Source organism: Notothenia coriiceps, unplaced genomic scaffold, assembly GCF_000735185.1.
Source record: "Notothenia coriiceps isolate Sejong01 unplaced genomic scaffold, NC01 NC01_scaffold00013590, whole genome shotgun sequence".
In the NCBI taxonomy this organism is placed as follows: domain Eukaryota; kingdom Metazoa; phylum Chordata; class Actinopteri; order Perciformes; family Nototheniidae; genus Notothenia; species Notothenia coriiceps.
In genome coordinates this window covers 78,793-94,053 of record NW_011346291.1, presented here as the reverse complement: position 1 = coordinate 94,053, position 15,261 = coordinate 78,793, and the positions used below count along the sequence as shown (strand labels likewise).

The 15,261-nt window shown below is 39.6% G+C and overlaps 1 protein-coding gene across 1 annotated transcript; it reads left to right on the top strand.

Moving 5' to 3' along the window:
- The first annotated feature begins 151 nt into the window (after nucleotides 1-151).
- utp6 (UTP6 small subunit processome component) lies at nucleotides 152-14,923 on the top strand. Its single transcript, XM_010774102.1, has 19 exons — nucleotides 152-384; nucleotides 616-700; nucleotides 804-845; nucleotides 978-1,070; nucleotides 1,215-1,262; nucleotides 1,359-1,422; nucleotides 1,511-1,629; nucleotides 1,821-1,898; nucleotides 1,994-2,075; nucleotides 2,520-2,601; nucleotides 2,701-2,879; nucleotides 3,203-3,282; nucleotides 3,386-3,463; nucleotides 11,418-11,597; nucleotides 12,686-12,766; nucleotides 13,162-13,271; nucleotides 13,441-13,507; nucleotides 13,762-13,834; nucleotides 14,391-14,923. Exons 1-19 carry the CDS (start codon nucleotides 293-295, stop codon nucleotides 14,543-14,545), a joined length of 1,788 nt encoding a protein of 595 aa, XP_010772404.1. The 5' UTR covers nucleotides 152-292; the 3' UTR covers nucleotides 14,546-14,923.
- Nucleotides 14,924-15,261: the final 338 nt, after the last annotated feature.

The following is a 15,261-nucleotide window of genomic DNA, read 5'->3' as shown; positions in this document are numbered from 1 at the left end:
TTTATTTAGCAGTTGTCTATTTAATTTTCTTTAATATCAAACTAATCACTTTGTTAGTAACATACAGAAACTGGCCAGAATTACATGTGGTCACAACGCTGCTCACACTGATCGTGTTTCCAGACGGAGCTATTTGCAGACAGAACCGGAAGCGATCGGCGGATCACAACTTCCACACATGTGTGTAGGAGAAAACCAGCCTCATTGCTGCAAGTCGTTGGGTATTCCATTATAAAGTTGACATTACTAGCTTTATTATCACCGAATAACTCGTAATAGCTGCGTGGACAAGATGGCGGAGATCGTTCAGCAGCGGATCGAGGATAGGGTCCCCGAGTTAGAGCAGCTGGAGAGAGTGGGGCTGTTCACCAAGAAGGAAGTCAAGTAAGACAACATCTGATTTACCGAGGGTTTCCAAATGTGTGTATTCAGCAGACAAACATCTCACATTTGTTGTGTTGGCAATTTACAGGAATAGGGATAGATTAAAGAGGAAAACTTGACAAAAACATATATTTTGTCACATTATTACTTTCTCGTTGCAAAGAATAAGTTCAAATTGGGACTGTCAGATTCCATCTTAAATAAACTTGTGTTTTCTTTTTATTATTTCAGATCCATAATCAAAAGAGCCACAGCTCTTGAATACAAGCTGCATAGGTTGATTGTAAATAAAGAAGACTTCATTGCATACATCCAGGTAGGGTGCCCTAATCATCATCTATAAGGTTTTTTTTGATCACATTGTTCAAGCTATGACTGATAGTGTTAAAAGTAATAACAACAATTTCGTTTAATTGCAGTATGAAATCAATGTGTTAGAGCTGGTCAAGAAGAGAAGAGTGGTAAGTGGCAAATGCTTTGTTTTTATATTCATATTAACTTTTTTTGTATACTAGTGGTACACTTTAACATACATGCGCAACAATTGGAGTGAATGTCACATCACTTGACCGTCTCTAACTTTACTTTTGCAGCACATACATTACCAGTTCAAAAAAGAGGAGATCGAGTTCCCAATCATCCATAGAATAAATAGTGTCTTTAAAAGAGCAACAAATAAGTGGAAGGTAATGTATACATTCATATTACATTTTTGGTGCGTAATAATGAAATCAATTCATTAATCTATTACAAGAAAGTATCAATATGCTTTGTCCCTTGACTCACAGTTTATTGTAAGCATAACTGAGCGAATAGTCTTCTCTCCACAGGGTGATGTGCAGCTGTGGCTCTCCCATGCTGCTTTCTGTAAGAAATGGGTATGTAATGATCTATTAATTTGATTGAAGTCCAACTCTGACCAAACACAGTGTCTTCTCATGGTAACAATGATCTTTAACTTGCTTTTTCTTCAGGCTACCAAAGGCCAGATCAGCAAAGTGTTCTCAGCCATGCTTGCTATACACCCGGACAAACCAGGTAAAGAAGATAATGCTTTTCAGACAGTTTGAACAAAGTGACTATAAACTGTGTTTTAATAGTGACACTGTAATTCTCCCTCTTTAAGCCCTGTGGATCATGGCAGCCAAGAGTGAGCTGGAGGACAGAAGTTCCTCAGAAAGTGCCAGACACTTGTTTCTGAGGGCTCTGCGCTTCCATCCAAACAACAAGAAAGTCTACCAGGAGGTACAATAAAATATATACTTGTTTCGTCTTATATTCAACACTATCACTTCCACTGTAATGAAACCTGAGGAGCTTACTTATCTAGTTTACTTCTACAAAGTTTAGTGAAAGGAGCCGTAGATGTGGTTGAAAGAGGGATGGGTATTTGTCAAATATTATTTTCTAATTGTATCCAACAACTTCTTTATAAGTACTTCCGTATGGAGCTGCTGCATTGTGAGAAACTGAGGAAGCAGAAGAACGACCTGGAGACAGCTAAGATGGACCTGGTGAGTGTTTCAAAATTCACCAAAAAATAAAGTAATACACACAGAAGCTCTTACTGTTTTCATTGCCTGAATACTCTGCTTCTCACTTCTTTCAGGGGGAATATGAGTTTTCTCCAGAGATTCTGAGTGGCAAACTGGCTGAGGTTGTGTATAGAGATGCTACAGGGAAAATCAAAGGTAGGATTTTTCTAAAATAATATCTGATTCTGTTCCAGAACAAAACCACCATAAAATTGTACATTTCATATTTAATTTTCTTAAAACATTTAGTATATTTATATTTTGAGTAAGAAAGTTATGCATTAGACATAAGCTTTGTCAAAATATTTGTGTACGTCACTTTTTTTCACTTGGCAAAGATTATACACATAACCCCTTGTATAACCACAATCTAATTTGTTCACACATTGTTTCCCCCAACATCACTCATTATGCTAAACTATGCTAACTGGCGGTGACCACTAGCGTCACAGCGATGATACAGACTGGAAAGTAGTGTCAATCTATACATCCAACTTGCTGTAAAAAAGCTATTCTAAAAATGTCCAATCTCCGTTCATCAACAGAAATGGCCAGATTGAGACATCTAACCTTTGAACCACTGCTCTTTTTGTCCAACAGAAGCAGAGTTTGTCATCTCACTTCTGAACATAGCAGCTATCTTTGACTTCACCAAAGAACTCCAGGACTTCATCCTGCAAGAGTAAGGCAGCAGCTCACTCAGCCACACAGCATTCATGAACTCACACAGGACTTCATCACTAAGCATGAATGTACCTGCTCCCCTCCTCTTGTATTGCAGCTTACAGGATAACTACACAGAAGACAGCTTGACGTGGGACTTCATGGCCAAGAGGGAGCTGGAGGCCCCGGGGGCCGGGGAGGAGCTGCACACCGCCAAGGGCCGCGCCTCGGATATCAACCGCAGAGAGGAGCGCTGCTGCCAGGTGTATGAGGAGGGGGTCAAGAGCCTCAACACCGGTAGGTCATACATCCACAGTGAGCAAGTGGACATAACTGGGCTATTTTTTCAAAGGCAAATGTTGGATTGAGGTTTGATTCATAGTTTTGATCAATGTATTACTTCAGGGGCCTGTGGGGTTTAACAAGTATATAAATCGCCTTTGGATATTTCAATTGAGGTTTTATTTAGAAAAGAAGAAAATCTTATCCAGGCAGCCTGAAAGTTTCAAACAACCTTAAACTGCCTTTCTGAAATCTATGCTGTATTAATGCCCTGCTTGCATATACCCTGCCAACTCAATGTGTCTATATAACAAACCCTTGCTGTGCTCCGTGTCTAGAGCCCATGTGGACTTGCTATGTTGCCTTCTGCTGGGGGAGGCTGAAGAGGAAGACCAACGTCCAAGAGCTGAAGGAAAAGGTAAGTGCGTTTACACTGAAAGATGTCAGTGGATATAGTATTTTTATAGGTGGCTGTTCAAGGGGTAAATCCTGATGTGCATCTATGTATTTGTGTGTAACAGAGGAATGAGAGGCAGCTGGGAGTGCTGCAGCGTGCGCACGACTCTTCACTGCTGAAGGAGGAGTTTTACACCACCTGGGTAAGATAATGACTTAATTAAATCTGTTAACCTGTTAGGCCCCAAGCCTGTTTTTCAGGTTTCAGGCTCGAAAATGACATTCCCAGAACAAAGGACCATATCTTCCCTTCTAAAAGGGTTAAGTTAACAATCTGTTTTCTCAAAGTAATGATAAACCTGTGAGTTGGATGTAGAAAAGTCAGAATCGATATAGATGTTTTTTATTTTAAAGAAAATTCAGATTGAACATGGTAAAAAACTGTAAATTATAGTGTCCGTCCAAAAAATATTTTGTACTTATAGTGAAAACTAACCTTGGATGATGGGTTAGTAGACTAAAAGCTTTAGTAATCCAAAGTACAACATATAATAAGTACCCTGTATCAAGATTGATGCAAAACAAGTGATATTTGACCTTTTTAGACAGATTTAGCAAAAAAACCCTCTTCTGGGGCCATTTGGGTGGACTTGACCTATCTCTGGCCCCCCTTGGTCGATTTTGACATGTGACATCTCTTTCTGACGGTTAGAGCCAATAGAATCCAAGGGAAATCGTCCCGCACACACTCATGTTAAAAAAAAGGTGGCGTCTCTGCGCATGCTAGCTTTCAGCAGAGGGGAGAAATATCCTGCAAGCAATATCCAGGGTTCGTACGGGTGCTTGAAATCCTTGAAAATGCTTGAAATTTGATGTGGTGTTTTCAAGGTTGGGAATGGTGCTTGAAATTGAGATAAAGTGCTTGAAAATGTAAATGCTTTACTTTTACAATACATTTCTGTCTGACTGAATAGTTTGCTTTTTAGATTAAAAGAAAATAATTGCTTCGCTTTTTCATAAAACAGCTCCGCTCAGGCCTTCCCGCGCTAAGCGCGGGACCTACAAGTGTTTGTGTTACGTGTGACCTGGGCATTCTGATGAGAGTGATAGATGACAGTGTGCCAGGAGGTTGCAGTTTCAACGAGCGTTGGCTAGCAGAAGACAAATACAAGCCATGGCTAAGACGAGGGTCAAGCCCACGAGTAGCCTCCTGCAAAGTTTGCAACAAATAACGATGCGAGAGTCTGCGCTGACGAGCCACATGAAAGGTACGCCGTAGTAGAGCATTTTAGATTAGGCTAACTTTGCATGTTACGTTTATTTGAGCTAACGTTAGCGAGCTGAATAGCGAACTCGATTGAGGGATAATAATAATTGCAGGGGAAAATCATTTCAGAGGAGCGTACCTATGTTATGTGCGTTACAACGCCATCGTGTGGTTTTCAGAGGATGAAGCACTCACTTGTAATTCAACCCAGTCTCACGGCATTTCGTGTATAGGTCACGAAATATTAATTCTATTGATTCGACACAGGGAGCGATTTTGAAGCAATGTATGTCTACTGGAGGTATGTTCGTGCCTCAAACCAATTCAAGTCAGGAGGACGTGATTATAAAATCACATATTTATACTGGGAACACGTCATTGAATAAATAATGCATTTGCCAGAATGAGACAAGGAAGAGGCTGGAATGGTTTTGGCGTTAGTCCCCGATTTGCAGGATTTCATCAGGAGGGGGAAGATACCGCTCCGAAGAAACCCCCGGGGTCGTAGACACTGGGTGGTGATTACGTAGGGTGGACGGTCTGGAGGGAGAAGTTAGCTTGTCCTGTAGGAAGACGGGAGGCGAGAGGGGTCGAGGAGGGTTCGTTTTGATCACCTGAAAGACAGCTGACAAGAGGAAGAGCAAATAAAGGATTAGCGGGTGCAACGATAGGCTTCGTGAGAATGGGAGAGAGCAGTGATTGTGTTAGACTGGGAGTTGACGCGCGCCCGAGTCACTTATATGAGGAGGAGAGGTAAAGAAGTTGACGTTTAATANAAAAGTACACCATTTACCTCTGACTTATGTTTACTGCCAACCTAAAAGTACCTCAAAAATAGTAATCAATAATGTATTAAAAAGTTATTTGGCTGATTGTTTTATATTTGCTCAGCCAGGTTATATGGGATGCCCAGTCTACGTACAGATCACTAATTTTGAAATATTAAACTTAGTTTTCTTTTCTTTAATTTTTCATCCTCGTGTAGAAGGCTATCACGAAACACACATTTGGTTGTTTATAGCATAAAGAACATCTGATTTAATGTGAGGTAGGGAAATAATCATTTGAGTATGTGTATATAAATATGTAATTTACAACAGCTGTAAGATGCTTGAAAAGCTGGAAAATGCACCTTGAAAATGCTTGAAAAGTGCTTGAATTTGACTTTGGAAAAGGTGTAAGAACCCTGAATATCAAGCAATGAGAAAGCTGTTTTATTGCTCATGGATTATCAGAACATTTCAAAGGGGACACATTCACATTGGATTAACCTATGGATTAACTACAGCATCGTTTTTATCGTTTTAATGCCATTGAAGACCAGTTTAGACCAGACAAAGACGAAGGTAAGCCATGTTAGCGTTGTGGGCTACCTAGCGCCACTTGTTTTGATGTACGTTTTTGTTGATAACGTCGCAAGTTTGTATCTTTCAGTGTTGAGGTGGGCACCGTTAGATTCTGTGTCTTTACGATCATAAACGATGTGTTGGATGTGCACCTAGGATAAGTAATAAGTAGGGATGTCCCGATCACCTTTTTTTGCTCCCGATCCGATTCCGATCATTTGAATTTGACAATTTGTCGATACCGATCTTTCCCGATCCGATCTTTATGCAATGCATTAAGAGAAAAAAAAAGCATTCGAGTTGTCCCTTAAGGTTATTTTTTTAATTTAAATTGGATATTCTATCCAACATGGATATAGCTTCTTTTTTTCACAGCANTTAAAATAATAAAAGGCTTGCAATATTTCAGTTGATTTGTAATGAATCCAGAATGTATGACATTTTTGTTTTTTTAAATTGCATTACAGAAAATAAAGAACTTTATCACAATATTCTAATTTTCTGAGACAGTCCTGTATATGGGATGCCCAGTCTACGTACAGATCACTAATTTTGAAATATTAAACTTAGTTTTCTTTTCTTTAATTTTTGATCCTCGTGTAGAAGGCTATCACGAAACACACATTTGGTTGTTTATAGCATAAAGAACATCTGATTTAATGTGAGGTAGGGAAATAATCATTTGAGTATGTGTATATAAATATGTAATTTACAACAGCTGTAAGATGCTTGAAAAGCTGGAAAATGCACTTTGAAAATGCTTGAAAAGTGCTTGAATTTGACTTTGGAAAAGGTGTAAGAACCCTGTTTTATGTATGCACCACGAAACAAAGTCAAATTTCTCGTATGTGTCAACCTACCTGGTAATAAACCTGTTTCTGAACAACATTTTTGATATCCTGCTTTTTTCACAATTCATCTATTTGAGTTAGTATCGGCTTTAATATGCAAGGTCGGTGCATCTCTACTTTTAGGTTCTCTAATTATTGTTCTGTTCAAGTTCACTTCAGACACTTCCTCCTGTGACATAAAGCACTTAATGTTCAATCTGTAAATGAGCTCTCTCGAGAAATTTCAAATGTCAGAATGTAACAAACTCCACTTGAACATTAGCGGTAGGGATCCTCTTTGTAATTAGCCCCACATAATACACTTAATTGGTCTTTGATTTGTCTTTTCGGACAGGCGACGAATAAGTACGGAGTGGAGTTCTCCGGTCCTGGCGGTGTGTCCAGCCGGCCCAAGCTGAGCGGTCCTAAACTTCTCTGCCAAATGAAGGAAAACGTAGAGGTGGAGACGTTGACCTCTGACCTCCAGCCCTTCTCATCTCTGCCCTGGGCCTCCCAGTTGCCAATGAGTCAGCTGACCTCTGACCTCGGCCCGTACAGGACCTGCGCTGTGGTGTCGTCTGCAGGGTCGCTGCGCTACTCAGGACTTGGCAAAGAGATAGGCGAGATATATTTTTTTCCTCATTCTGTTTATTGTATTAAAGGACCCCTATCATACTGTTCTTCATCAATATATTATAGGTCTCAGATATATACAAAACATGTCTCTGAAGTGTTTGGCTCCAAACACCAAACAGATCATTGCAGCATCCCATNACAAACTAGGTTACGGGACGTCGTTGACTGACTAGGCTTACGACGGAACCACTTTTTTTCTTCCGATATAGGTACAACCTAATCTTATAGGGTTAAATTTAATTTATTATATTGCGAATTCGCCTGTGAAGCTTACGAAAAAAAAAGAGACATTACGGGTAACGTTATTTCTAGCTAGCCCCCTTTCTAGCACCCATTCAGCTGTTTAACAGGTTTCAAGTTTTACTGAGCCCTTTAGCCCTAGCCTTCGTTTTTCCCCTAGTCCCTTAGGGATGATAAATGAATAAGCGATCCCCACGGTGTCGGTTGTGTAGTCAAATACTAGCATTTCTGGTGTCCCTTGATTGCCACGCGGCGTGGAAGTTGTGACTTTCTATGGTTGAACGCCTTGGCAATTAGTTGTTTTTTGATGCGTGTTTGGTTCAACGCGGAATCATATCGGGGTGTATGCCGATTGTACGAATTGGAGCAGAAACCCCAAGACAAGATTTGGACCAGAGTGTAACCCGTAATTTTACTAATTTTTGCTCCGCACATCAATTAGAGTATCCCAATTGGTTACAACTTACAACAGGGGAACCTTTATCAAAAGACCTATTTAGGTCCTCGTTATTTTGTCGAAAAGAGTTACGAACTAATAAAGGTCCGCCAAAAAATGTGGAAAAGGTTTCTCAGTCTTAAGTTCGTGAAAAGTTCGTAAAACGTTCCAACCCGTAAAAGCGCGAAAGTTCGGTAGAATCGTCGACAACATTTAATGTAATAACATACTATGGGTGTATGAGTTTAAACTAATAAAAGGGATGGGAGTGTAATTTATCTACAAGAAATACGAATTTTGTTAGGTTCTACACCACACCAAAAGCCACTATCCGGAAGAGGGGCCTCCTACTTTTTAATTTCTTTTTCTTTTGATTCAAACTAATAAAAGTTTTATCACTTTTAGACATGCATACCTGACACCTACGGGTATAATTGGACCGACTCGGTTAATATTTTGGGTTTAGTCGGTTTATATGAAAAGGTTATGTAATAAACTATATAAAACTATGAACATCCCAACCGTGTCATTTGCATTCAGTCTCGCCAAATTACCCAAAACACATGAAACTCGCAGGGATGTAATAAATTATGGAAATCAATGAGGTGCTACACCTACTACTACAACTTTTAGATTAGCTCACAATTTAAGTCTGAAATCCAAGGTCGGACCCTCAATTTTAAGTGTGTCGAATGGGAACGTCATCTATAGTTTCAGTAAAGTTGATCGACGTGGAAATGGTATACGAAACTCTCTTTTTGTGGCAAAGTACTCGTTAAGTAAATTTTGTATAGTATAGAATATAAGACTTTACCTAGGGGTTCGACGTGTTCACTGATGAAAATGACAGCCGATTGAAAGTGGATATAAACTCCTACTGTGAAAAGATGAAAATGACTCCCTTGTACAAACTTACGTCCTGAAAATGGGCACTGTCTCATAGGAATGTGCCCATGAAATAATGATTCATGTCTAGACTCATGAAATATTAAAAGTGATGTTCTAGACTTCAATTGAACATAAAAATGGAAGTTCATGTTATAAGCGACTCCATTGATAAGGTGGAGACCAATCGTCAGTAATCGGACCTAAATCGGTGGGTTTTAGGTGCCGTCTCGACGTATTTTTATCGAGTGTTACCATTTTTCACCTTTTATTACTAAAGTTTACACATGCTTAACTAAAATAACATTAAACTTGAATGAGTTCCCTGTGGACCTGAAATATCGTAGAGTTTCCCCTTCCTGCACAGTAAGGTTATGCTACCCGTAATTTCGTTTACATCAACCAATGAACATATTGTGAAGTTAAATATATATATTTCTGTCAAACCAAAAGTAGACAAAGTTTATTTGTCTTTCATAACGAAAGTCTTATAATTTGAACAAACCCCGTTTTAAAGGTCTACTATTTAGTTTAGGCGGGCCTTGGGTCTATTATGTTTGCTTTTTACACAGAAGCCAGTTAACTGACTAAAGCCTACATCTCCCGTTCCAGTGCTAAACCCAATCCGTGCCTTTTGTATGATGGTCAATAATCTTTATGTAACGAAGTTTTAGGCCGAACACCAGTTAGTTATCCTATATAAAGCACCTGGATATTGCTGCTTTACGGCCACTCTGACCCAAACTTATGTTCACTCACGAAGTAGGAGCTTTTTGGGTGTGCCCTAACCGCCACACTATTGTAGGTGTTGCTATCCATGCGAGGGGAACTTTTACTAAAGGGGCACGTTAATAATAATAGGGGAGTTAGCTCAAGCGAATAAGTGAGCGCATATGCAATCGAGTTTAATTTGCATTGTACGGTTTCCAATCGGATTAAGATTTTACGAGATGATGCCGCATCGGAAAGTACACCGAGCACGTCGCGTCCTGAGCAGCGTAGCAATAAAACAACGTTTGAACGTCACTCTACCGATGAGCACACCGAACTGGGAGCAGACATCGGTACCGAACACATAAAACAGAAGACGATCCGGGTTGCGAGCAACCTTTGAACGTTGCGGACGTGTGACAAGTAGTATAGTGGAGAAGTAGTCTTACCGGGCCCAGTGTGCAGTTTGTGTTTCTTGTGAACATCCCAGGGGCGCGTATCGGGCCTTCGGACTCGCCTCGGAAAAATACTTTTCGCTTTCGTTAATAAAAGAAAATTTAGATTTTTCCGTTTTGGATAAGGTCAGTCCTGTCTTTACATAACATTTTCATTGTAAATGTAAAAAGTTCGTGAATAGATGTTAAAGTTCGTGGTAGGGCGTTGGAACTTTTTGTGGTGTAGTTTAAAGGTTCCGTAAAAGGTTCCTACAAGGGTTCGGTTGGCACGCTATTGGGACCTATAACGAACGCCTATAAAGAGGGGGAGACGGCTTAGTATTCGGTACGCCGTCAAACAAAATAAAGCTTATCAGTACTCGTTAGCTTACTGCTACAATTAGACACTGCGCCCCGGCCCACCCTGTTGCCGGATTTGAGAGAAATAGGCAACCAGGTCTATGAAAACAAGCCCCAAAGAAGCAACACATACATGATGTTGTGTAATTTGAAACCAAAACTAAGGCCTCAGGATGACTTTAAGACTTGAACATGGTCATTTTTGTTTTTTAATATTGAATAAAAAAAAAATGTTAAAGTATTTTTTTCTCCCGATTCCGATCTTTTGAAAATCACGTGATCGGCTCCGATCCCCGATCACGTGATCGGATCGGGACATCTCTAGTAATAAGGGAGCTAGGAGTGATTATCGGTGCAGTAATAGGTTAGCATTTTTCGCTCAGGGGTCATTTAGATGCTTCTTATGAGACTTGTTTTGGTAAAAATTGTTTGTATCGTCAGTTAGCTGAGATTATTCCCGTTAATCTGGTATAACACATTAATAGGTTCTTAAATATTAAGATCCCCTGAGACACAGTGTCATGAAAAAAAAAAGTACCCGCTGGCGGGGACCTTGGGGTTAACAGGTTAATGGATTTACAGTCTCCCTTCATTGGAACACTGTCTGATCAAATGTCTGTTGACAAAAAGCATTAGTGTAGCTTGATTGGCGTTGTGAGAACAGTGCTATTTAAGCATATCCGGAGGCCAATAATTGTTTTGAATGATGGTCGGTTTCAGTCAAAGTACAAAGGGTTCAGGTGTGCCTGGCAAGAGGACCAGAACAGGGTAAATAGGGAATGTGATGTTGGCCTTTCGGTTAAAGCCAAGGTTGTTTCTATAAGTGAAGAATAACTTCTCACTGTCCAATAATTTGTATCCACTCCAAATGACTAGTTCATTGGTATTCATTCATTAATGACTGTATTAAGTATTTATTTACCTTTTTAGATACAAAGCTTAAATAATAAATTAAAAAAGAGGAGACGGAGATCTAATTGTGATTTACATTTATTTTATTTCAATTTTAAAGTTGAAGATCCTGCTCTCATCTGGAGATGATGAGGGAGCGGCCAGCGTTGCCATGGCTGCCACGCAGCGCTACAGCAAATCAGTGTCAGTGTGGAGCCTGAGTCTGCGGACGCTCATGCAACTGGGGAGTGGAGATGTGGGCAGGCTATTCCAGGAGGCTCTCACACACACCAATCCCAAGGTACACAAAACACACACACTTTTACTCTACATAATATTTCCTCTATTACATCCAGTTTAGTCATGTTGTTTGCTTACATTAAACACACACACACACACACACACACACACACACACACACACACACACACACACACACACACACACACACACACACACACACACACACACACACACACACACACACACACACACACACACACACACACACACACACACACACACACACACACCACTGCTGTATAAGTGGGTCATCTCCTTGGCCCAATTAGGATCTATTTCAATATGTCAAAGTTATTAAATAGGCTTCAGCTGCCTCCTTCCATATGTGAGGATACGGTGTGTGAAAACTACTAAAATTAGAGGGAAAACAGGCAGGATAACGATTTAACCCTACACACGAAACGATAGATTTTTTTAGAATTGTAAGCTTAGGTGGGATCGTGAACTAATCATTAAAAAATCCCCTGCAGCACATCAGATATTTGGGCTTAATCATAATTGTTGCCTTGTTTTTGTGTTACACCGACACCATTAATGTATAATGCTGTATGTCTATGAATATACATGCTTCGTCTCAGCCTTTACAGAAATAAGCAGAATAGCTGGTTATTGTTGTGGTGGCTGTTTCACAAGACTAGCAGTGTGAGGAGGATTACTACACTCATTAGGCCTTTTCCCTCAAGAGAAACTCTCTCCTTAAGTGGTGGGAAATGGTGTAAACCCTCAGAGAATGTCAAACAATAAAATGTTTCCATATTTCACAGCAGAGAAGGCGAGCTTAGTAAAAATAGATGACGTAAAGGCACGTTGACATGGAACCAGCTGAGAACAAAGAGAGGGGATTTGTAACTCAGATGCTACACTAGGTTACTGACTAGTTTTCTCTCCATATAATTGGAAGAAACCGTTCTTAAGTCTTGAAGCCTTAGTTTGATCTAAGCTTGGCAAGTTTAGGTATATTTGCTCTAAGTTTAGGATAGGATGGAGATATCATACACCACTGCTCAATGCTACAGAAAGCAACACTGACAGTATGCTGATTAGAAACCAACTGATGGCTAAATCTTTTCCGTTTTGTCTCGACAGGAGAGTCTTCCTCTCTGGCAGCTGCAGGTCCAGTGGAGCGTGGCCAACCAGAGTCCTGAGGAGACAGAAGCTGTCTTTAAGGTAGTTCATATCAACACACCTGATTCTCTTTGAAACTAACTGCTGCTGCTCCTCATATCTAATGCTCCTTTGGCAGCATTAGCAGGTATGTATCTTTTCAGTGATAACTAACTAACAGGTTGTAAACTTAGCACAGATTTACGGGTATTTGTTTGCCCTGTAACAACGCTTTTGGCTTAGGTGGAAAAGCAGGCAGTCATTATTTTGGTTAGTTATGGAATATGTTGTACACAGACATACTGAGGTCAGAAAAAGCAGGTTCTTTTCTGGATAATACCGGCAGGTGAATACTTAAAAGATGAAATGGAATCGATTAATAGCTCCTTACATCTGCAGTGTTTTGGCCTCCGAAATGAGGATGCCTTGCAGACAGTGTGTTCTGTGTTTGTTCCCAGAGAGGTCAGCTGTCTGCAGTATCGGCTGTTTCCATGGAGATGAAAGAGAGCTACCTAGATTGGTCATTCTCCACCGGAGGCTACAAGAAAGCAAGGAAGGCCTTTACAAGGTAAAAACATTTCACTTTGTCTGCTGCTGTTTAATTTAAATGATGAATAACAGGAAAGGGAATTTAATCAGTCCCAAAACACTGGTGTGAATACAAAATAAAGTCTGGAGTGTTTCCTGTAACAAAGCTGTACATTTTAAATTAAGAAATGTTTTATTTTCTTCTGTAGCTTACAGGAAAATCGTCCCCTGTCCAAGGCCTTTTTCACCACAATGATTAATATTGAGAAGGAACAAGTGAGTATAGAAATTACTTTTTGTAACGTGTAAAATCTCCTGCATAACCTGCACCTCAATCTTTAGGTCTGAGGTGGAGAACAGATCATGTGACAATAAGCGGAAGTTCGATTTACAAATTGTTACAGATCTTGCGGAAGACTTTGAACAAAAACCAAGAAATTGTGGGGACAGTTATTTGGTGAACTTGATATAATTTGTACTACCAATAAACTTAGACAATCCTGAGCTGTAAACGTTGTTTGTTGTTCCAGGAAACTCCAAAGATGAACTTTCTGAGGGACTACTTTGAGAGGGCCCTGCAGGAGTTTGGTACCTCAGATGATGGTGAGCAGAGTTTAAATTCCTCAAAGTAACTAGAGACAAAAGGAAGAGTAACGTTTGTTTAAAATATTTATTCACAAAATCCTGGTAATCAAGTATAGAGGACTAAAATATAACAAGACGTGTGTCAATGCCAAATACAGTATTAGTTATATGACCAGATATAGAGTGGAGGAAATAAGTATTTGATCCCTTATATATATGTCAATTTCTGGATTTTCTTTTTGATATTCTTACTCTCACTGTTAAAATAAATCTACCATTAAAATGATACTGTTCATTTCTTTGTAAGTGGGCAAAGTTACAACATCTGCAAGGGATCAAATGCTTATTTCCTCCACTGTAGCTGACATCTGTTCACAAAATACATTTAAAATACCATCTTAGACTTGAAATGTATCTGTGGCTGGATCCCAAACACACTTTTAATCTGGTTTCAATTCCAAAGGAAACCTTTTTAATTGGGATAAATGAAAAAAGCCTTGTTGGGTATCAGATTGTTTTATTTTCCTGGCACTATCTTTCCTTAAAATGTTTTGTTGTTTTTATTTCTCTGAAGATCTGTGGCTGCAGTACATCCAGGAGGAAATGGGAACCTTTGGTCAGCCAGAGAACAGTGGCAAGATCCACTGGAGAGCCATGAAGTTCCTGGAGGGGGAGAGCGTGGAGAGGTTCACCTGCAGGTTTACTCTGATGCAGACTGGACACTTATGAGTCAACTAAAAAGGTCCAAGTAGTGTCGTAAGTTCCCATAGCAACAGCCAGTGTTCAACAATTGTGTAGAAGTTTATCAGCAGGGTCATGGTTGGTGCTATGACCATCTATGAGTTGTTTCATTGCCTTCAGGCCTGTTGAATATTCTTCAATTGTTCCAGCATTGTTGGGTAACATGTTCTTGAAAGGGCAGTTGTATTTTGCAGCTGTAATTTAAAACTTTCCATTTACGACAGTTTGTTACCACATTTGATACCATACTGATGTTGGTAGCATGTAATATGGTAAGGATGTCCATTTTTATAGAGTTCCACATTTATTTGAAATGTTGTGAAGCCAACTTTGATGCTGTTATGATATTAAAACAGTCTTTCAATATGTCCTGGTCCCTCTGAGACATTACACATGTACACAGATAAACACACTTTCTCTAAACTCTGGATTCACACAGCAGTAGTTTTTAATGACCCACCACTTCTTCAAATAGTTATCTTGACAGGAATAGTTGGTTAATTAAGTTACTATGACAAAACATCCTTTATCTTCTTGAATTCACAAATGTAACCAGTAGGTGCAGTCGGTACCAAGAATATATTTCAAACTCCAACCCGAAAAAACAAATACAAGCAGTAGCACTTTGAGACATCCATCACGTCTATACAATAATTCAATGGCCAGCTACAAGAACTGTCCATAAATATATATTTATAACTACT